The 22,576-nt window shown below is 43.7% G+C and overlaps 1 protein-coding gene across 2 annotated transcripts in view; it reads left to right on the top strand.

Moving 5' to 3' along the window:
- Positions 1 to 7,258: 7,258 nt before the first annotated feature.
- WDFY4 (WDFY family member 4) overlaps positions 7,259 to 22,576 on the top strand; it is a 226,034-nt gene continuing 210,716 nt past the window's right edge. For both annotated transcript variants that reach the window (XM_081561673.1, XM_081561666.1), the window contains exons 1-4: positions 7,259 to 8,454; positions 17,355 to 17,469; positions 18,332 to 18,444; positions 20,237 to 20,371. In XM_081561673.1, coding sequence (XP_081417799.1) covers positions 8,221 to 8,454; positions 17,355 to 17,469; positions 18,332 to 18,444; positions 20,237 to 20,371 — 597 coding nt within the window. In that variant the 5' untranslated portion in view covers positions 7,259 to 8,220. The remainder of the gene's footprint in view (positions 8,455 to 17,354; positions 17,470 to 18,331; positions 18,445 to 20,236; positions 20,372 to 22,576) is intronic.

Raw genomic sequence — 22,576 nt, 5'->3', positions numbered from 1 at the left:
TGACTAAGCTGGGCTACATGTCACATGCCTTGAGCCTGACCTGAACTGGGAAACAACTTGCCGGCACAGAGTGGGGTCTTGTCTTTTCCTGGAGTCTCCTGGGACCCCTTGTAGCCTCCAGCCTTCTCATCTTTCCAGGTCATCTTTCCCTTCATCCCTCCCCAAACTTCTACTTCTCCAAAGCATTTTCTAGCATGGTACCTGGCCAACCCCCTCTCTCTTCCCTGCACCCGAAGTGACCCCTTGTTTGAGTTCAGCCTCTGGTGTGCAGAGCTGTCTACAGACCCAGGGTGTATCCAACTTGGGCTACCGACTCACAATGGGACCTTGGGCAGGTCACTTCTCTGCTCCGAGCTTTAGTACCATCTGCACACAAAGGCTGATAGCTTTGACATCGCTGGATGGCAGGAAGATTACATGAAGGGATGCAGGTAAATCTTGTACCAAGAAGGCTCTAATAAATGCCATCCTAGAGCTCTGACTCAATTCACTCTGAAGGGTCCTATTATTATCCCATGTCACAAATGAAGACACTGAGCCCGGGACAGGTTTTTCACTTGGTCTAAGCCCATGAGATTCAAACTGGAGCAGCCTGGCTCCAGAGTCTGTGCTGCTGCCTGCACCTGTTTCCAGAGGAAAGAAGACACTCCTGATACCAAAGTGGATTAGAATGGTTTCTTCTTGCTGTTCTTCATACAGCCTTGACAGGCTACTCCCCAGTTCCTTCCTTTTACAAACAAAACTGAAGCAGACCTACAGGACAGGAGAGAAGGACACAACTTGATATTTGAGTCAGACAACTTCTCCACACAATTCACGGATCCCGTTTTGTTAGAAATTCTTGTTTTTTTTAAAATCTCAGTCTTTTCAAGGGAACACTTTAGTAAACATGGCTTCTCAGAGATCTGAGGGGCTCTGATATTTCCCATGGGTGTCCAGCTTTGTTCCCCAGGATCACATTTTCACTACGTGAAACTCACATTTTCTTCTCTCCTGCTTATCCTAGAAACATGGTGGGTTAGCAGGGCCTCTGATACATTTTGTTGAATGAATCATTTAGTAGCACCTGCACATGTAACCCCAAGATGACTTTTATGTGATACAGCCAAGCCTAGATCTACTGCAGCCTCCATCCTGTGTACTGGGATGTCGGTGCTGGACTTAGGCTGGTTTTGTTGATGATGAGAATGTCTGTTTGATTGAGATATAATGGCTTTCAGAGTCTGGGGGAAATCCAAGTAGAAAAAGGACTTATTAGAAGAGAGGTCTGGGCTATATAGAGAGAGACTAGGCTGCCATCAGGATATAGGTTCATTCATTCATTTGTTCATGCATATAGTAACATTTTATTGAGCTTCTACCTCATGCCAACCCCTGATGAAGGTGCAATGGTCTTCTTTCACAAAGCTAACATTTAGTGGATATGTGGCTCTTCAGTTCAGTTCAGTCACTCAGTCGTGTCCGACTCTCTGCGACCTCATGAACCGCAGCACGCCAGGCCTCCCTGTCCATCACCAACTCCCAGAGTTTACCCAAACCCATGTCCATCGAGTCGGTGATGCCATCCAACCATCTCATCCTCTGTCGCCCTCTTCTCCTCCTGCCCCCAATCCTTCCCAGCATTAGGGTCTTTTCCAATGAGTCAACTCTTTGCATCAGGTGGCCAAAGTATTGGAGTTTCAGCTTCAACATCAGTCCTTCCAATGAACACCCAGGACTGATCTCCTTTAGGATGGACTGGTTGGATCTTCTTACAGTCCAAGGGACTCTCAAGAGTCTTCTCCAACACCACAGTTAAAAAGCATCAATTCTTTGGTGCTCAGCTTTCTTCACCATCCAACTCTCACATCCATACATGACCACTGGAAAAACCATAGCCTTGACTAGATGGACCTTTGTTGGCAAAGTAATGTCTCTGCTTTTAAATAGGCTATCTAGGTTGGTCATAACCTTCCTTCCAAGGAGCAAGTGTGTTTTAATTTCATGGCTGCAGTCACCATCAGCAGTGATTTTGGAGCCCAAAAAAATAAAGTCTGACACTGTTTCCACTGTTTCCCCATCTATTTCCCATGAAGTGATGGGACCAGATGCCATGATCTTAGTTTTCTGAACGTTGAGCTTTAAGCCAACTTTTTCACTCTCCTCTTTCACTTTCATCAAGAGGCTCCTTAGTTCTTCTTCACTTTCTGCCATAAGGGTGGTGTCATCTGCATATCTGAGGTTATTGATATTTCTCCCAGCAATCTTGATTCCAGCTTGTGTTTCTTCCAGCCCAGCATTTTTCATGATGTACTCTGTATGTAAGTTAAATAAGCAGGGTGACAATAGACAGCCTTGACGTACTCCTTTTCCTATTTGGAGCCAGTCTGTTGTTCCGTGTCCAGTTATAACTGTTGCTTCCTGACCTGCATACAGGTTTCTCAAGAGACAGGTCAGATGGTCTGGTATTCACATCTCTTTCAGAATTGTCCACAGTTTATTGTGATCCACACAGTCAAAGGCTTTGGCATAGTCAATAAAGCAGAAATAGATGTTTTTCTGGAACTCTCTTGCTTCTTCGATGATACAGCAGATGTTGGCAATTTGATCTCTGGTTCCTCTGCCTTTTCTAAAACCAGCTTGAACATCTAGAAGTTCACGGTTCACATATTGCTGAAGAAGCCTGGCTTGGAGAATTTTGAGAATTACTTTACTAGCGTGTGAGATGAGTGCAACTGTGTGGTAGTTTGAGCATTCTTTGGCATTGTCTTTCTTTGGGATTGGAATGAAAACTGACCTTTTCCAGTCCTGTGGCCACTGCTGAGTTTTCCAGATTTGCTGGCATATTGAGTGCAGCACTTTCACAGCATCATCTTTCAGGATTTGAAATAGCTCAACTGGAATTCCGTCACCTCCACTAGCTTTGTTCATAGTGATGCTTTCTAAGGCCCACTTGACTTCACATTCCAGGATGTCTGGCTGTAGGTGAGTGATCACACCATCGTGATTATCTGGGTCATGAAGATCTTTTTTGTACAGTTCTTCTGTGTATTCTTGCCACCTCTTCTTAATATCTTCTGCTTCTGTTAGGTCCCTACCATTTCTGTCCTTTATTGAGCCCATCTTTGCATGAAATGTTCCCTTGGTATCTCTAATTTTCTTGAAGAGATCTCTAGTCTTTCCCATTCTATTGTTTTCCTCTATTTCTTTGCATTGATCGCTGAGGAAGGCTTTCTTATCTCTCCTTGCTATTCTTTGGAACTCTGCATTCAGATGGGAATATCTTTCCTTTTCTCCTTTGCTTTTTACTTCTCTTCTTTTTGAAGCTATTTGTAAGGCCTCCTCAGACAGCCATTTTGCTTTTTTGCATTTCTTTTTCATGAGGATGGTCTTGATCCCTGTCTTCTGCACAACGTCACGAACCTCTGTCCGTAGTTCACCAGGCACTCTGTCTATCAGATCTAGTCCCTTAAATCTATTTGTCACTTCCACCGTATAATCATAAGGGATTTGATTTAGGTCATACCTGAATGGTCTAGTGGTTTTCCCTACTTTCTTCAATTCTCTTGGGGGGTAATTAATGCCAGGGGAACAGCTGGGATTCCCCTATGGGGAACTTTTGAAATGAGAACATGTGGCTTCTATCTGACACCAGAAAACCACCACAAGGAGCCTGGAAGGACACTGAATAGCAGGCAGACAAAAATACATCTAACAAAATACATAGTGAGATACAACAGAGATATACAGCAATTCACAATTTTTAAAGGTTATACTCCATTTATACCTACTATAAAATACTGGTTATATTCCCCATGTTGTGCAACCTGTCCTTAACCTGTCCTTAAGTTGCTTCAGTCATGTCCGACTCTTTGTGACCCCATGGACTGTAGCCTATCAGGCTCCTCTGTCCATGGTATTCTCCAGGCAAGAATACTGGAGTGGGTTGCCATGCCCTCCTCCAGGGGTTATTCCTGACCCAGGGATCAAACCCATGTTTCTTATGTCTCCTGCATTGGCAGGTGGGTTCTTTACTACTAGCTCTGCCAGGGAAACCCATCCTTATAGTTTATTTTATACCTAATAGTTTATACTTCTTTTTCTCCTACCACAATATTGTCTTCCTTTCTTCCTCTCCCTCCTGGTAGCCATTAGTTTTTTCTCTATATCTGTGAGTCTATTTCTTTTTGTTGTTGTTGTTATATTCACTAGTTCATTTCATTTTTTAGATTCTACATATAAGTGATACCCTACAGGATTTGCTTTCTCTGTATGACTTTCTTCACTTAGTGTAATGCCTTCCAAGTTCATCCATGTTGATGTAAATGCCAACTGTTCGTTCTTTTTTATGGCTGAGTAGTATTCTGTTGTACACATGTACCACATCTTCTTTATCCATGGATCTGTTGATAGATACTTAGGTTGCTCCCGTATCTTGGCAATTGTAAATGACACTGCTATGACCATTGGGTTGCATATATCTTTTCAAATTATTGTTTTGTTTTTTGATATATACTCAGCAGTGGAATTTATGGGTTGTAAGGTAGTTCTATTTTCATTGTTTTGGGAAACCTCCATACTGTTTTCCACAGTGGCTATACCAATTTACTTTTCTACTAACAGTCTACAAGGTTTTGCTTTTCTCTAAACCTTGTCAATATTTGTTATTTGTGTTAATTTTGATGATAGCCATTCCGACAGGTGTGAGGTGATAGTTGACTGTGGATTTGCTTTGCATTTCCATGATGATTAGTGATGGTGCGCCTCTTCTCATGTGCCTGTTGGATGCCATTTAAGCAGCTTTTAAACTAAATCAGCAAGAATTAAAAAAAAAAAAACGGTAACTAAGGAAGTGTCAAATCTGGCACATGCTTGGTAGGAAGACTACATTGATGAGGTGTTTCAGGAAAAGCTGTTTGGAAATATGTGTCAAGAGCCTAAAAATTTTACCTATCTTTAAATCCAGCTATTTCCTTTTAGGAATGTACTGCAAACTGTTATTTAATCATGAATAGATGGAAAGGTTTAGACATCAGTATTATTGTCACAATGTTTTTTACAGCAGTGAATAATTAGAAATGACTTACATGACTACATGTAGAGGATTAGTTAAATAAAGGATCAACATGGTTCTACAGGCACTACACATCATTAAAAATGAAGATGTAGGGGATTTTTAACAACACAGGCAGTAGTCATGATACTTTTTTGTGACATAAAAATGCCATGAACTAACTTATTAGGAAATGGATTGAGAAAAGATACTAGCGATTTTTAAAGGCAACATGGGGTCTGTTTTTAGAATATACTCTCTCAAAGCAACAAGAAAAAGATAAGCAAAGACAAATAAGCAAAGGTTTTGAATGGTCATTTTTCAGAAGAGGAAATCCAAAAGACTATGAGTCATATAAAGAGATGCTCAGATTCATTGGTGAGAGAGATGCAAATTAAAATGAGGGATCACTTTACTTCAATCTGATCGGCAAATATTAGAAAGCAGGGTGATGTCAAGCAGGGGTGTGGAGGAGATGGCAGAGGACCCTTTGGAGGTAGGGGACTGTGACTCGGTGCCAGATTTCTGGAGGCATCTTAGTCGACCGTACTTGGTTGAGTCAAAAGACATACATTCTTGACTCAGCACTCCCTCCTAGGTGTTTGTACCCAGAGCCATTCACATGAAGCCCCGTGAGGGGAGCCTGGTGGGAATGTCCAGGACAGGATGGAGGGCAGTACAGGAAGTCTCAGGCAATCTAACCATCCACTGTGGAGTGAACAAATCAAACAGGCACATGACGCCCAGTGTGTAACATGGAGCAACAGTTCGAGGAAACGAGGCTGACAAATACAGAGCCACATGCTTGGGTCTGAAGTCATAATGTTGAGTGAGAAAGTAAGTTGAGAAAAGATGCAAAAAGTCATTTGGGGAAATTAAAATGATGCCTTCAGAAATCATGCCATTTTTTAAAAATTAGTTTATTTTCTATTTTTTTAACTTTACAATATTGTATTTGTTTTGCCATACATTGACATGAATCCACCATGGGTGTACATGTTTTCCCCTTCCAGAACCCCCCTTCCACCTCCCTCCCCATCCCATCCCTCCGAGTCATCCTGGTGCACCAGCCCCGAGCACCCTGTATCAAGCGTTGAACCTGGACTGTCATGCCATGTTCTATAAGGACCCTTGCTATCAAGCAGGTGGGCTGGGTGGGGTGGAGTAGACAAGAATGAGGGATGAAGAGTCTAGGGAAAAGTGAATAAACAATCAACACCAGAGAGGAACCTGGTCTTGGTCAGGAAGGAGACAGTGATGAGACTGAGAAATGTGAGGCAACTGCCACCTGCCCCTGAGGTACTGAGTGCTCAGTCAGTCCTGTCCATCTCTTTGTGACCCCATGGACTAGAGCTCGCCAGCTTCCTCTGTCCATGGGACTTCCCAGGTAAGATTACTAGAGTGGGTTGTCATTTCCTCCTCCAGGGGATCTTCCTGACCCAGTAATTGAACCCTCATCTCCTGTGTCTCCTGCATTGGCAGGTGGGTTCTTTACCACTTAGCCACCTGGGAAGCTCTGCAACTGACGGTCAAGCCTCAAATGGAACTAAATAAACCCCAGTGAAGTCCCAGCCATCCAACCAATGAAAGCAAAAGTACAAATCAAAAGTTTATTTCAATAATATTATTAAACAATATATTTGTAAGAAAAGCTTGAGTATCAATGGTCAACTTTCTGGATGTAGGCCTGCTTGATATTCTTCCTGATTTTTTTTCCTTCCCAATTTTTGATGCTGAATGTACATTACTTTTGTATAAGAAGATGACTTCTGCAAAGGAAGTCTGAGAGTAATAAGTATGTTTGATAGAAGAAGAGCAGGGGCTCAAGGAGTTTTGTACCTAAAGGGTGAGAACATTTCAAAGAAGGATGGCTCATCTGGCCATGTGATCTTTAGTTAATGGGAATTCTAGCCTGCAAGGATTCTGCGTTTGGGCTAAGAACAAAGCACGATGTACCACCTCACCTTCTTAGCCCAGAGCAAAACACTGTGGACCCACCTCTGTGTCCATCTGTCTGGTTGCCATCCCTTGATTGGTGGCTGTCAGTCGCTGGCCCGATTCCAGGATGGGCACCTATGTGGTGACATGGTGACATCATGGTTGGGGAGGGCTTCTTGCAGGGCACCTTGACACTCTGGTCTCTGCTCAGAGTTTCCTACACTCCTGACAAACAAACAACAAACAAACTTTTATTGTGCCGTGAGCCTGTCCTGCCTCAGCTGCAGAGTATGACAATTGAAAAGTCACAGACACAAATAACGGTACTTTCTCAAGGCTACCTATCTGGCAAATAAGCCCTTGGCTATTTTATGGGCTTCCCAGATGGCCCTAGTGGTAAAAAATCTGCCTGCCAATGCAGGAGACACAAAAGACACGGGTTCAATTCCTTGGTTGGGAAGATCCCTTGGAGGAGGGCATGAGAAGATCCTGTCAGGCTACAGTCCATGAGCATGCAAAGAGTCAAACACGACTGAGCAACTGAGCATGCACACATGGCATATATTCCTGTCCTCAGGTCTGCTGACCCCGGCTTCCTAGCTTGCAAACATTGGTTTTGTGTGTACAAACCGAGAAGTTCTTTTAAGTTAACTTGGGGATTTCAAGAGTCATTTTGAGGGTAAAGTTCTCTAAAAATATTGAGTGTGAAGCTAATAATGCTGAGAATGAAGAACTTGCATCCTTTTAGTCTCATGTGATGGAGTTAAAATAGAAGATATGGAATTACATGCCTCTACAAATATTGAGAGATATTTACATGTTTCTTCTACTTAGCATTTTTAAAGAGGAGTAGTGTCAGGTAATAAAAAGAAAAACAGATTTGGCATTGAAGGTTTACATTTCAGCTGGACGTCTCATTGCCTGGGTGCCTTTTGGATCATCAGTTTCTTTACTTAAATAGAGAAAATAAGAGTACCCATGTCTCTTGTGAGGAAGTCTGTGTAAAGAGCCCAGGATGGTGCCTGGCAAATGTTAGATTGTCAATATGAGCCACATCTAGGTTGGAATCTCTTTCTTCAGATGTGTTCCTTATTTTAGTCAGTTTCAGATTCTTAGAGGAACCACCTGCTATAGGAACTGGACTAAATGAGGATGGTATTTCGTTCCACAATCAGCTTCATCAGAAAGTGTTGTGATGGGACTGTTCAGTTTTCTTTTTTGTTCTGAATTCAGATCTGCTTTGCTGAGGCATGGAGGCAAAAGGTGTCTCAGAGGCTGAAGACAGAGCTGAGGATCCAGGTTCCAAAAATAAAGGCCAGCCTGATGCTGCACAACCTGATTTCCCACCAGGAGGGCAGGCCCCTGGCCCCACTGCCCTCTGGGAGATGCTAGAAAGGAAGTTTCTGGAATACCAGCAGTTGGCTCCCAGGAGCCCAGCTGAACAACAGAAGAGCCTGTTGAATCTTCTCCCACTGTTCCTAAAGGTTGGTATTCTCATTTTTGAAACTGTAAAAATATGATACAGCACTCTGGGGACCATTCTGGGATGATTGGAAGCTAGAGTTGGTGGTTTTAATATCATCACAAGTGGTCTCTGATTGGCTGCTTAGAGGAGAGTAGTGCTATTTAATAAAGATAGCATCAAGGCTTATCTCCAGGGTGAGGATGGACTTGGAAAGGATGGACTGTTGGCTCTTGAGTATTATTGTCTCTTTAGTCAAAAAAGGACATTGTTCAACAATGATATTGTTCAATCCCTGCTTAGGGCCAGAGGAGAAACCTGTTCCTTTGGAAGCTAGGAAAGGAATCTGTGTCCTGACATGTGAGTGGCAGGGTGGCTGGTAACTCCAACACCAGGGCCTAGGAGAGTCAGAACATAAGTTGTGTCAATAACGCAAACTGAGATGTAATCAGTGGAGAGCAGCAGAGCAGTATTCCCTTCCTTGGTTGTAGACACACAGGAGAAGCCCAGCCTGTCCACTGGGCTGGCACTCTGGCTGGTGGCAGCTGGGAACAGTTTGGGTACAAGGAATTTCCTTTATTGTCTTGGAATAAAGTTCCTGCCAGTGAGGTCTGACTTGGAGTTGAGTATGTTAAAGTCTAATTGTAGAGTTAGCATCTTTTTAATGAAGACTTAGTTTTTACTTGCCCACTGATTTGGGGATATTATTGCAAAATACATGTGCTTACATTCAAAGTATGGAGGATATGAGATACTTTCACATTTGAAAATAAACTTGGATATCCAGGTGGAGGCTTTGGCAGATTTTTATTGGGAAATCCCTTTGCTAATATGTTTCACCTAACCTATTAACCAGAAATACTTACTGATTTCCAAACATGACTCAGAATTTTCTTGGGATCATATTTATAGGATGCACTGAATACTTAGGCATGCCTTTCTGTAAAAAATTGCCAAGTAACTTATTGTCTATGAATTCATAATTTTCTCCATGTTTTGGACTAGTATGCTCCATATATCCCATTTCACAGATTGGATAACTGGTGCTTAGGAACATACTGGAAAAAAGCAACTAGATAAAGAGAGGCCACTTAGGTTTCTCATTCCCAGCCCTTCTTCCTCTGATGACCCCAACTTCTGGGAGGCAGTCTTACCCAGTTCTCAGATCAACTTTGCCTTATAAAAGGGAAAATGTTAGAATTGCTGCTTCTCACCCACCAAGTCACTGGGAAAGTGTATGGGTTCAGTCATAGCACTGTATTTTTCCCACCCCTCTGAGCAGCCCTAGCTCTGGTGAAAGGACTCTGTACCTGAAAGCCAGGGCTTGATACCTCTTTGTCTCTCTCCAGATTGTTGATTTGAGAATTCATTCTTTTGTTGTACAAATATTTGGGCTTCCTTAGTAGCCCAAATGGTAAAGAATCTGCCTGCAATTGCAGGAGACCCAGGTTTGATCCCTGAGTTGGGAAGACCCCCTGGAGAAGGGAATGGCTATCCACTCCAGTATTCTTGCTTGGAGAATTCCATGGACAGAGGAGCTATTTATTGAGCTCCTGTCTCTTTTGGGCCTGGTGCTATGAAAGTAAGGAAGACCAATAGAGGTTTTACCTGTAACTGCCCAGAGCAGAGGATACTGAGTAGGACCTAAAATGTGTTTGTTTGGCTTCTAGGAATTAAAAATGAATTCAGTTCAGTTGCTCAGTCATGTCCAACTCTTTGTGACCCCATGGACTGCAGCATGCCAGGCTTTCCTGTCCATCACCAACTCCCGGAGCTTGCTCAAACTCATGTCCATCAAGTCAGTGATGCCATCCAACCATCTCATCCTCTGTTGTTCCGTCTCCTCCTGCCTTCAATATTTCCCAGCATCAGGGTCTTTTCCAATGAGTCAGTTCTTTGCATCAGGTGGCCGAAGTATTGCAGATTCAGCTTCAGCTTCAGTCATTCCAGTGAATATTCAGGACCAATTTCCTTTAGGATTAACTGGTTTAATCTCCTTGCGGTCCAAGGGACTCTCAAAATTAAATTCATTCAAAGATGAACTGGTGCCATTTCTTCAAAGTGGAAAGTTTTCATGTGAGATTCAGATTTCAAATTCCTCTTGAAAATATTTGTAGCTGCAGTAGTGATAATTGGATGGAGATGATTAGGGGCACTTCTTTAAATAGAAGATGGTCTTGGTCTCTTAGTTTACCCTAGTCCCTCACTCCCTAATACACCCAATCCACATCACTGATTTATGTTATCTGACCCTATATACACATTGACCTCATAGATAGCAAGTGGTTCCTATTATAACCTAACATCAATATTGGTTCATGTTTCCCAAACCCTTTCCTAATTACAGGAAGAACAATGGCCCTATTGTTGAATACATGGGATTTCGAGTCAAAAAGTAGGGCTCTAGACCCAGCTCCATTGCTTATTAGCTGAGCATCCTTGAGCAAGCTACTAAATTTTACTGAGCCTCAGTTTCCTGATCTGTAAAGTGAAATCAATACCACTTTGCTGGGATACTGTGAGGGTGAGATCAGATGAGGACTGTAAAGTCCACAGTACATGGAAAATAGACATGGTGCCCATTTCCTTTCTACCAGTCTCCCGGAAACTGACTGCACATGTGCAGTTTGAAATCCTATTAGTTACCGTGATCCCCAAAACTGCTGACAAAATCTGCTATGCTTTGGATCTCTGGAGCCCACCTCTGATGAGCCCTGTAGAGGCAGACTATCACCAGCTTTTTCTTTTTTTATCATTTTCTTAAAATCTATATTCTTTTAAGGCCCATATGTTTACAAACCTGTTGTTCCTATTAAGTTCTGACCAATAAATCCTGCCAGAACTATAGCTCTCAAGCTTCTTAATTAAGAACTGGTAGCAGAAAGGAACATGGGGAAGGTGGGAAGTTGGTTTTTTTTGGAGGGAGGGGTTGTAGTGGAGATAAAATCTGAGCTGTAGATGAAGCCCGAGGATGGCCATTGGATTACAATGTAAGAAGTCAAGCTTGTAAAAACTCTCTTCTGAATTGTATATCAATAAAACAGAGTTCTTTAAGTTTGTTTGCAAAGAACCCTCTTAGGAGTATCAGGACTTAAAAAGCCATCTCCCATGGCATGTGGCCAGTCAAGACTTTCCTATGCCTCCTTGAGTTCAGAAAGACTGCCACCCCTTGCACTTGTGTTGTTTAGGGAGTTGACTCAAGGATATTGCAGACAAGGAGGTAGTTTTATTGCATCACACAGGAAGCAGCACAGAGCCAATGACTTCCCAAGGTGCAGAGTGGTGCTGGCAGGAAGGAGTCAATGGACCATTGTTCTTTCCCTGCCAAGAGCCTTGGGCTTTGGTCTTTCTGAAACCTTCCTGTCATAAGCTCTTAGAGCAAGAGAAGGCCTTCCTCTCACAAGTATGGGCAGGTCCTGTTGGCCTTCAGTTGACTTTGCTTTAGGGAAAAGGGAACCACTTGCATCCTCTCATTGTATATAGGTATTAGGTAATAATAGATGAAGAAACTAGAGTTACAGGTGTAGTTGTTGAAGATTGTCCTTAGGATATGTACTTTGAGAGAAAGCAGGCAGTTAGATGATGGGGAATCCTTGGCAATTAGTGTAAAATTCCTCCTTGTCTGTGACAGACAATCTCAGGAGTGGGATGACATGGGGAAAAAGGCAATTTTGTGCATTTGGTAGACTAGGGATACTGCTAATAGCTTCACACTGCTCCCTTCAAGAGGTGACATCTGTGTTCCCTCCCCTGGAACCTGGATGGGTTTGTGATGGCTTGACTAATTGAATAGGGCAAAAATGACATTTCCAGGCTCAGGTCTCAAGAGAATTGTAGCTTCTCCCTGTCACTTGGAATACTTGCTCTTAGAACCCTGCTACCATGTTGTAAGGAAGCCTAGGCAGCCCTGAGTAAAAGCCCATGTGGAGAGAACCAAAGCTCCTGACAGTGCAGCTGCACTGCTGCTGACAGCCAGCACAATTTGCCAGTCATGTGAGTGTGCCATCTTGGATCTCTTAGCCTTTGTTTGGCACCCTAGCTGAGTGAAGCAGAGAAAAGCTGTTCCTGCTGAGCTCTACCTGAATTGCAGGTCCATGAGAAAAATAAATGATTGCTCTTATTTTAACCCACTCAATTTGGGCTTGTTTGTTATACAGCAATAGATAATCAGAACAGTGAGTAACACAAGCAGGAATCCATTTATTTCCTAGTGCTGGAGGATTGGAATTAAAACTAAGTCAGTTGTATTTGTGTGTGTGTGTGTGTGTGTGTGTGTGTGTACGTGTGCATGTACACAGGTGTGCATAGGTTCTCTTAGGCTAACTGCCCGGCCAGTGGTACAGAGTTTATACTGTTAGGTGTAGTCAATTATTCTTATATAAACCCAGCATGGACTCAACTGTCTATGGAAGAGAGAGAAGTGACATTAAATACAATAACAAGGATGACCAAGAGTTATTTCCAAGTGTGGTATCCAGAGGGGATGGTAAGGACAAATACTCCTTCTTGTTTATCTCTGGCTCTAATCCACTTCAGAATGGGGCCTGCAACATGGTTTATTCCCTTCGCAGGGGAACAATATTTTTATTATGTTAATAAATTTTTGATGCATCACTTTTTCTGCTTACAAAGGAGAGAATTAGTTAGCAGGGGAAACTCATGTAAAGTATCTGAAATGTTTTGAGTTTACTTAAAGGCCAAGTCATCAAACTCTACAGCAATGAAGAAATAGCAATACTGCAGTCACACTTGAAAACTAACCAGGTTCTCTGTCTTTCAAAGCTGAGGTTTTCTCTCATTTCCTCTAGAGCTTCTGTCATTCCTTATGCTCTGGAGACCAGAGCATCATTTTCTTTTTCTTTCTTCCATTTGAGGGGACAGCCACAAGACATGATGGTGCAGCTTAGAGAATGTAAGTAAATAAAAAAATTTAAAATATTGAGCAATATTCTCCCAGCATGCAAATCCCAATTTGGGGAAAAAATTAGTTCCTTTTGAAAGCTGCCTTAACTCTTTGGGATCTCCATGGTACCATTCAGTAAATGATTGCCTTTGTGCATCAAACAGCACCCCAGTGGCCTGAAAGAGTTCATGGGGCCTCCAGAAGTAGCCATCATGGTCCCAGGAAGAAGTGTGAGCCTTGGGAGAATCTGGCTGAGTGTACAATTACTGTTCAACTCACAGTGGCCCAATTTGCTTTATTGTAGCGTGCCTCCTGGAATCCCACTGCTCAAAGACGATCTCAATGCCTCTGAGTCAACTGCCTGCAAATCAGCCTTTCAGGGGTTTGCCAGCACTGGGAGGAGGCACAGGCATTTGTTAGGAAGATATCATAGAGTTCTCAGTCCTGGGGAAGGAAATAATGTTACCACTGAAATTCCCAGCCAGAAGGACTGACTTTTCTCTCCAGAGATTAACTTTTCCAGGTGATAGCTGGTTTCCAGGTGGTAGCCATACATTTCTTAGACATGCACATGCTACTTCAGTATGTGTGAGATAATTCAACTCATTACTCTGCTGCTTAACTGGTTATCTCAGGTTACCATCTGGTTCTGCCTCAGTTTCTGTAAAGTGGGAAAATAATAATACCAATCCCAAAGGTATGTTATGTGGATTAGTGAAAACAATGCATATCAGTGCTTGGCACAGCATTTGGCACAAAACCAGCAACATATTTGGCCATTATTCTGCGTACTGTGGGTCCCATCATCATATGTTCACTTATCAAATATTTGTTGGAGGTCTACTATGTAAAATAGTGCTTAGTATTTACCTAGTTGTTTTTGTAGTTTTAGCAAAGTTCTGATGTACTGTTTTTTTATTTACTTTATTTTATTTACAAAGGAAAGGTGTGACTATGTTCATTTATAGGGCTGAAATTTTTTTAGCTATTTCAGATACAAAGTTTTGTTCAAATCAAAATAAATAGCCAAGAACTTACCACCCATTTGGGCTTCCTAGGTGGTGCTAGTGGTAAAGAACCTGCTTGTCAAGGCAGGAGAAGTAAGATGCAGGTTTGGTCCCTGGGTCAGGAAAATCCCCTGAAGGCGAGCATGGAAACCCACTTCAGTATTCTTGCCTGGAGAATCCCATGGACAGAGGAGCCTGGAGGGCTATAGTCCACAGGGTCGGAAAGAGTTGGACATGACTGAAGCAACTTAGCATGCATGCATGCACCACCCACATAAAAGAAATAAAGCATTTCAGATAAACTAAAGCCACCTGTGTATAAATTCAAGAACTTATTCCCCTTCCACTCATTCCCAATGGTAACTCCCAACCTGCTGAATTAACATGCCCTGTGTGAAATGATATACAAAGAGACAGCAAGTTGTAAAAGTATATTATGGTATCTTTCTAAGATACCTATAAAACTGTATGTAAATTATACAATAATATGGGTGTATTTTTACAACCATAAGTAATACTATCATGTAATTTATGTACAGTCTCACAAGTTTTTGTAGACTCATACTGTAATATACTTTCACAATTTGTTTTTTCCACAACATTCTATTTCTGGGATTTATCTATATTGATACAGCTCTATTTCTTTTTTTTTTTTCAGTTCTATGTGATATCCTTATATAAATTTGTCACAAATCATTCATTATCCTATTGATGAATGTTAAATTTTTTCCAATCAAAAATAACATTGCATAAATATTTCTTGTCCATGTCACCTTGTACACACATGCCAGCATGTTTAGGGATATACTTAGAGACTTCTCTCTAGCACTGGAATTGCTGGGTGGTTGGACTTGTGCCCCCTTAGCTTTATTTAATCATGTTAAATGTTTCTTCAAAGAGGTTCTTTCAAGTAACTCTTCAGCATAAGGTATGGGGGTTTCATGGTTCCTCACTTTCCCTACATTTGGTATTGTCAGATTTTTCATTTCTGCTAACCAGAAAAGTATAAAATATCTTCTTGCAGTTATAGTTTGCATTTCCCTGATCATTAGTAATTTTCTATTTATCTTTCAATAAGTTGCTTGTTGCTTCGTTTGCCTGTTTTTTAAATATCAGCCTTTTAAAAAATTAATTTATAGGAGTCTAAATACCAGCCCTTTGTCAGTTATATGCATTGCAAATATTTTCTCCCAATCTGTAGTCTGCATCCTTGTTTTGTATATAGTGCCTTTTCATATCAAGAAGAGTTTTAAAGGTTTTTACTTTTAAACAAACATAGTATCTATTGCAAGGAAACATACTGAGAATGATTTCCCTTTGGAAATTTTATGTCTTTCTCACCCTTTCTAGAAGGAGGATCTCAGCTTGAAAAAATTGGTCAGGCCTTTGGGCAGGAATATAATTTAATATGGCTGGTGAGTGGGAGCAGCGGACAACAATCTAGCAAAACTGCATTTCATAGTGGCCACTAATTGCCAGGAATGGGCACAATAGCTTACCTCCGTGGTGGGAACCTGGGGTCAGGAATTGCCAGGAGGATAGTCACTCTGCTCTGTACCCAGCCTGTGACAACATGGGAGAACAAAGGGAAAGGACTCACATGAAAAGCAGACCTAGGAACAGGATTACTATGGAAACTGGGAGCAAATCTGGAAAGAGTCTGGCATGCCTAGCAGAATTGTAAGACTTCTATTAAATAATAAACAATAATCAGGGAAAGTCTGAAGAAAAAGAAGACCAGATGGGATAGAGATGAAAGGGACAGATAAGAGGATTTTAAGGAAGTTAAAAGAAATGGGAGACTAAAAATAATGACAGCAACAACTTGGACTGGGAAAGGATTTCCTAGGCTTGGAACTAAATCCAGAAAGCAAAGGAATGGACTGAGAAATTTCATTTCATAGGAATTTCACATTTCTGTACAATTTACCAAGCCATACCACATTTAAAGATGAAATGACAGATTCAGAAAAATTGAGATAATGTTATAGACCAAAGGTTAATGATTTTTGTATATAAAAAGATTTAAAAATAAATAAGAAAATAATGAAAAACCCAAAGGAATAATAGGCTAAGAGTAAGAACAGATAATTCACAAGGCATTAAAAGTGTTCATCCACTCTAGTTACCCAAAGATTGCGACTGAAATGAGATATTTTTTCTTCTGTAGGTTTTCTTATTTAAGATGAAAAAACACCATAGTGCTTGATGTTGGTGTGGGTGGAGAGAAATCAGCGCTTTTCCAGGGAGCCCTTGGAGGCTAATCTGGTAAACTTTTTCTGGAGAGTGAGTTAGTAGTTATTAATAGTAATAGGTACCAAATCACTAAAAAAAGGGAAAGAAACACTCTTTATTGGATGGTATCACTGACTCAATGGACACGAGTTTAAACAAGTTCCAGGAGATAGTGAAGGACAGGGAAGCCTGGTGTATTGTGGTCCATGGGGTCGCATAGTTGGACACGACTGAGTGACTGAACAACAACAATTGAAAATCCCACATTTTTAAACCTACAATTCTATCTTTTAGAATTTATCTGAAAGAAATACTTGCACTACTAAACTAAAACATCTGCATGAGGTTCGACAAGAGTATGAGAGGAGAATCAGTGAGACACAGCAATTGATGGTGAGGAAGGGGAGGGAGGAGGGACCTAGAGAATTACTCTTGGAATTTCCACTAGAGCAGGTGAGTGCTCGGTAGGGCTACTCACTGAGGCAAGATACATTGGGTTTTGGGGGAAGGCAATGGATTCGGTAAAGTGTGTTTGGTGTTTCAGGAGCACGAGTTCAGGGGAGATGTCCAGAGTCAAAGCTGGATGTGTTTGGAGCTCAGCAGTAAGTTGAAGAATTCATAAGCACTAGTGTAGGGAGACAGTGGGAGTTGGAGGGTAGGTGATTCAGTGGCTTTCCAGTGAACCTGGGAAAGCAACTTAGGCTGGCAGGGAGATGATTCTGATGCCTAGTTTTGTAGCTTGACATCACTGAGTGAATCCTGCATGTTGCACTTCAGGCCTGGGAACACTCCGTGGGGATCATCTGCTTTCCCAGTCTTCAAAGGCTGGCTGAAGATGTTTCCAGCCAGTTTGCCCAAGAAATACAGAAGGCACTTGTTGGAAAGCCTGCAGGTAAGAGAAGAGCTGTCCTGGAGAACTTCATGGAGAGCAAAACACCTCTGTGGGCCCCTCCCAGGCCTTTGGCTAAGCCCCTCTCTGCTTTCTAGGGGAGTTAGAGTAGAGCCCTTGAAAATGCACAGCAGGCCAGGTTCTGACACTGAGAACCCTGGAGAACAAAGGAAAAGGCTAGAAGAGGGAAGAGAAGGGGGTCTTGGGAAAATTTACTGCTCTTGGGAGGGACACACAGATGCACACACTCACACCACTGACTCTACCCTATATGTGTGTGTGTGATATATACACACATACACACACAGACGCCACTCCCCCCCAATACACACACACACACACACACACACACATACACACAACCAAAGCCAAGCAAATTTCCTGCTATAGGTCTCCTGACTCACATCCTTTCCTTCAGAGAGGTGGACCCCCAGAGCCTGGGCTATGAGGCTGAGAGCAGAAGGAGATTCCACGGGGAAGGAATAGCTTGAGCATGGTGTAGATGGAGGAATCCCTGTGACAAAAGGAGCTATGTGACGTAGGAAACGGGGAGAAGACACTGGATTGTGGCAAGTTCAGTTGCTGAGGAGCTTGTTATTATTTAGCAATAGGGAGCCATTGATGGTTGTTGAACAGTGATGGTGGCATAATAAAAGCTATCCTCCAAGGAGATTAATGTTGACAGAGTATGAAATGTTTGGTATAGATGCAGGCATCACTGTTGTGCGTGCAAGAGGTGGAAGTTCCATAAGGATGCTAAGGCATACCTTAGGGAGAGAGGGGCCCAAGTGGAGGGAAGCTGGGTGACCTGGCTACTGCACCGCCCTGCTGTTGACACTTTCTCTCCGCCCCACACTGTTGCCAGAGCAAGCACGGGTAGCAGCTGGGAAGCTGCTGCAATGGAAGGGAGATGTGGACGTGGATCAGGATGGTTACCTACTCCTGAAGTCGGTGTACGTGCTCACAGGGACAGATTCCGTAAGTTCCAGGCCCCACTGGCCCCGCCTCCCTGCCTGGGCACTTCTCACCAATGTCCCAGCACAGGGCAGTATTCACATTCCTATTCATATCCTGCCTTTTCACCTTGTGTGCCACCTTGAACAAATTATTTGATTTCTTTGCAACTCTGTTGTGCTGTTAATTTTAAAATTAGAGATAGTAATGCTTCAGTTCTAGGGTTAGTGTAAGGATCAATGTTGGGTGATATGTGTAGACTATATTTCCTGTGTGTCAGGGCAGGGCTGGGTGCATACCATGCATTGTACAATTAATCCTCCCAAGACCCTAGGAATCAAATTACAGTGATGCTGCACTGGTGACCACAATCAGGTTTGCCTGTGATGTGCAGCCTCTCTGACTCCATGCTTTGAGCCTCTGTTCTTTACTGCCTCCTGCTGAACTCAGACTAAAGGAGCCAGGCTTGTAGGTACTTGCCCCGTGCCGCACCAGAGATGAAAGCAACTGCTATTCCTTCTTACCACCCAGGTCCCATCCTGGCTGTATTCATCCCACCATGAAGTGGGGACCTTGAGTGGTCTGCCAATGACTGGTGGCCTCTCAGGCAGAAGTAGCCCCCAGAAGCTGTGGCCATCAGCATAAATGACCCAAAGTCCTGTGCAGGGCAGGTCCAGAGGCTCCTCTGTCTAGTGAGAGTGCCCACTGTGAGTGCCCTGATGCCCAGACTAGGAACAGCAGGGAACCAGGCTGAGGCGGTGTCTACCCTCTGTCTAATGGTGAACACAGGCATCTGACGGGCCTTGGGAGATAGTACCAGGAAGCGGGAGAGGAGTATGGCAAACAGTTGCTCACCAGCGGGAGGACCACCTGACATTTCCTCTCTGTGAACTGCCTGGACCACCATCAGGGACAGTGACCTGGAGCACAGGGTGGGGGCTCTTCATCCCCTGAGGGGAGAGACACCTGAGTGCAGCCACGCAGGGACATGTGTCCAATACAGGGGGCAGACATTACCTGCAGTGAAATCTTGTACATTCTCCTTTCTCTTTTCTAATGTACCCACCGTGTCTGTCAGATTAGTCAATTGGGTGGGATATTGCATACTTTATATTAACCACACACGTGCTCTCTCATGCTCATGTATGTGTGCACACACACATGCAGAAGTTACAGTGCAGTAACAGCCGTGGAGCTGCAGGCAGAGCCGGTGGAGAAAGGCCCTGTGAAGCTTCACACTCAGGCTGATCCCTCTATTCTGATTCCTTGTCTCCTCTCTGTCTGGCAGCCCTGGGGCTGTTGAGGCATGTGGCTCTCTGGGTTATTGGTCCTCACCTATAGGGCTGTTTGGGTCAAGATGAGGTCTTGGATCTGAGCAAGGAGATGGAAAGGGCCCTGATCATGTCCTTGATTCAGATGCTTGAACTTGTTCTCAGCCACCTTTTCCTGATTGAGTTTCCAGTTCCCTCATCAGGAGGAAACCTGTCAAAATCAGTGGTGTGATTGCCAGGAATGCCCCTGATTTCTGCTCTGCAGCAGCCCTCTCCCTCCCCCTTTCCTTCCTATCATCTCTCTATCATGTAAAAGATACGTCTACCTAGCACATAATACACACTTTATGTAAACTAAACTTAATCTTCACAGCTGTCCCACTGGCCCTAAAATTGTCTCCATTCTTAATTGAGAATGTGTCACCCAGAGAGAGGAAGTGACTTCCACAAGTTCATGGCTGAAAGAAACGAGTTGGATGACCTTTCTGGTCTGCGTCTGGAGCTGTGCTCTGCAGCCCTGGGTCACGTCTGAATTTCCCTTGCAGGAGACGCTGGGCAAAGTTGCTGAATCTGGGCTCCCAGCCCTGCTCCTCCAGTGCCTTTACCTGTTCTTTGTTTTTCCTCTGGAAAAGGATGAGCTTTTAGAGAGTGATGTTCAAGTTCAGAGGATGTTTGTGCAGGTGAGTAGGGGGAGGGCTGGACTTCCTGGGCCAAGACCAAGCTTCTTCTTGGTCCTCCAACCTGCTTCTCCAACCTCCCCTGGTCTCTCTCTACCCCTAGCTCTGAGCCTCCTCTATTCTCCTGGAGGGCCCAGCTCACCCCTTCACCCCTAGGCTCTGCAAATGCTGCAGAATCCCGTGTATTTGGAAGACAGAGTTTCTCTCCACCTCCTTGTATTTCTGTGTTGCCCTTGTTCTCTTCCGGAACAGTGTGCTTCTCCTCCTCCTCCACTTGGCTGCACCAACTTCTTGTCCTCCAGTCTGTGTTCTAGGGTCCTGCCCACCGTCCTGGGCACCTGGAACCTCCTGTCTCTGGCCCCTGCACCTCTGAGAACAAACATGCTAAGCCCCCCTTGCGTAACTCTATAAGTACTTGCTATGTACCAGCCTTGTGCCATAACCTCATATGCATCACCTCCCCGAGTCCTCTCTTTCATCACAGGATGTGTGTGGTATTGTCATCTTCATTCTACATCTTCAAAGTACGGTGAGTAAACATGAGTCCAGAGTCCAAGTGTGGCTCAGTGGTAAAGAATCCACCTGTCAAGCAGGAGACGTGTGTTCAATTTTGGGTCAGGAAGATCCCCTGGAGAAGGAAATGGAAGATTACTCCAGTATTCTTGCCTGGGAAATCCCATGGACAGAGGAGCCTGGCAGGCTATGGTCCATGGGGTCACAAAACAGTGGGACATAACTTAGCGACTCAACAACAACAATAAGGGTCACAGAGGAGGTGAGTGGGGTCAGGGATTGGAACCCTGGGACTCCGGCTCCTGAATCTGCATTTAACCGCTCTGTGGGGTCACCTCCACCTCTCCTCTCAGACCCCATCTCAAGCCACTATCACATGTGGTGCGCTCATGTCATTACCCACCTTTCCTATCTTCTCCAACTGGCAGAGACTTTTCACATAACTTCTCACCTCTCTCCCCTACCCCTTTACTGACAAGTTCTGCTTTCTCAGCTTCCGGCCTGCTGCGTTCTCCAGAAAACTCCTCTTGCCTCTCTAGTGGAGGCAGGGTACTGTCTGTCTTACTTCTCTTTGTGTCTTGGCCAGGGTATCACATGGAACAGGTACATAGGACCATCTGGGAACTGCCAGTGCAGATGTCCACTGAACATGCATGTTCACATCCGCATCCATTTTAGACCAATGCTCAAGCCAGGATCCTCATTACCAGTGGGCATCTCATGAGTTCTGCCAGATTCCACTTATGCAGGGGTGTCCCCCAAGCTTCACTTGTTAGAAATTTAGGCCTCATTTGCCCACATGTAAATCATATTTTAAGTGGTGGTCAGGACACAGTACTGGGTACTTAAACAAGTCTTTACTGTGTGGTTTCCATGTGCTCTGGAGGGAATTAATGCAGCCCTGTCTTCAGTGGTCCTCTCTATGTATGGACAGAATGTGAGCCACAGCAATACCACCTCAAGGTTCTTCAGAGTTTCCTTATTTCATTCCACAAAAATATACAGAGCTTCTCTTGGGTACATCTCTATACTAGACCCACACCCTCTCATACAGATGACAGAGAGATGGAGAAGCCAACTGGGGAGAACAATCACATGAATAAAGGAGCCGGGTCCAATTTTTTAAATGCTCTGATGGAAAACTGAGAGATGTGCTGGGAAATGAGAGCCAGGGGACCTGACTTATGATTGAGCAATAATGGAGACACTTCTGAGGAAATGGCATTGAACCAGGGAGCTGAAAGCTGGGATGGAGATGTGAAGCAGGAAGAGACAAGAGAGGAGAAGAAATGGCTGGCCAAGTGGAGGGTCACATGGCCACAACCACCTGCGATCTTCAGGGGAGACCAGAAAAGGGGATCTGTCCCCAGCTCCATGACTGTCCAGCTGAGACTCCATCACTGCAAAAAGGGGCTCAAGGATTTGGACAGAAAGAGCTTTCCATATTTGCCAAACTGGAAGGGGGTCCCCGCTAGACCACCAAGAGCCAAAAGGAGAGTGCATAGGATAACATGAGGGAAGAGGCAGGGCTGGGCCATGCAGAACTCTGGGAGCCATACTAGAGCATTTGGTTTCCATGCCAGTGCACAGTAAGGTTTCAGGAGGTAACCATAGGAACATGGGGTGGGTGGGGGCAAGAAGTCCAGCTAGGAGGTTACAGAATAACGCTCACAATCTTATGCAGATGTAGAGGTT

Source organism: Giraffa tippelskirchi, chromosome 2, assembly GCF_054371585.1.
Source record: "Giraffa tippelskirchi isolate mGirTip1 chromosome 2, T2T-mGirTip1v1.2.pri, whole genome shotgun sequence".
Taxonomy (NCBI): domain Eukaryota; kingdom Metazoa; phylum Chordata; class Mammalia; order Artiodactyla; family Giraffidae; genus Giraffa; species Giraffa tippelskirchi.
The sequence above is the reverse complement of the archived record's forward strand: the minus strand, read 5'-3'. Positions and strand labels throughout refer to the sequence as shown.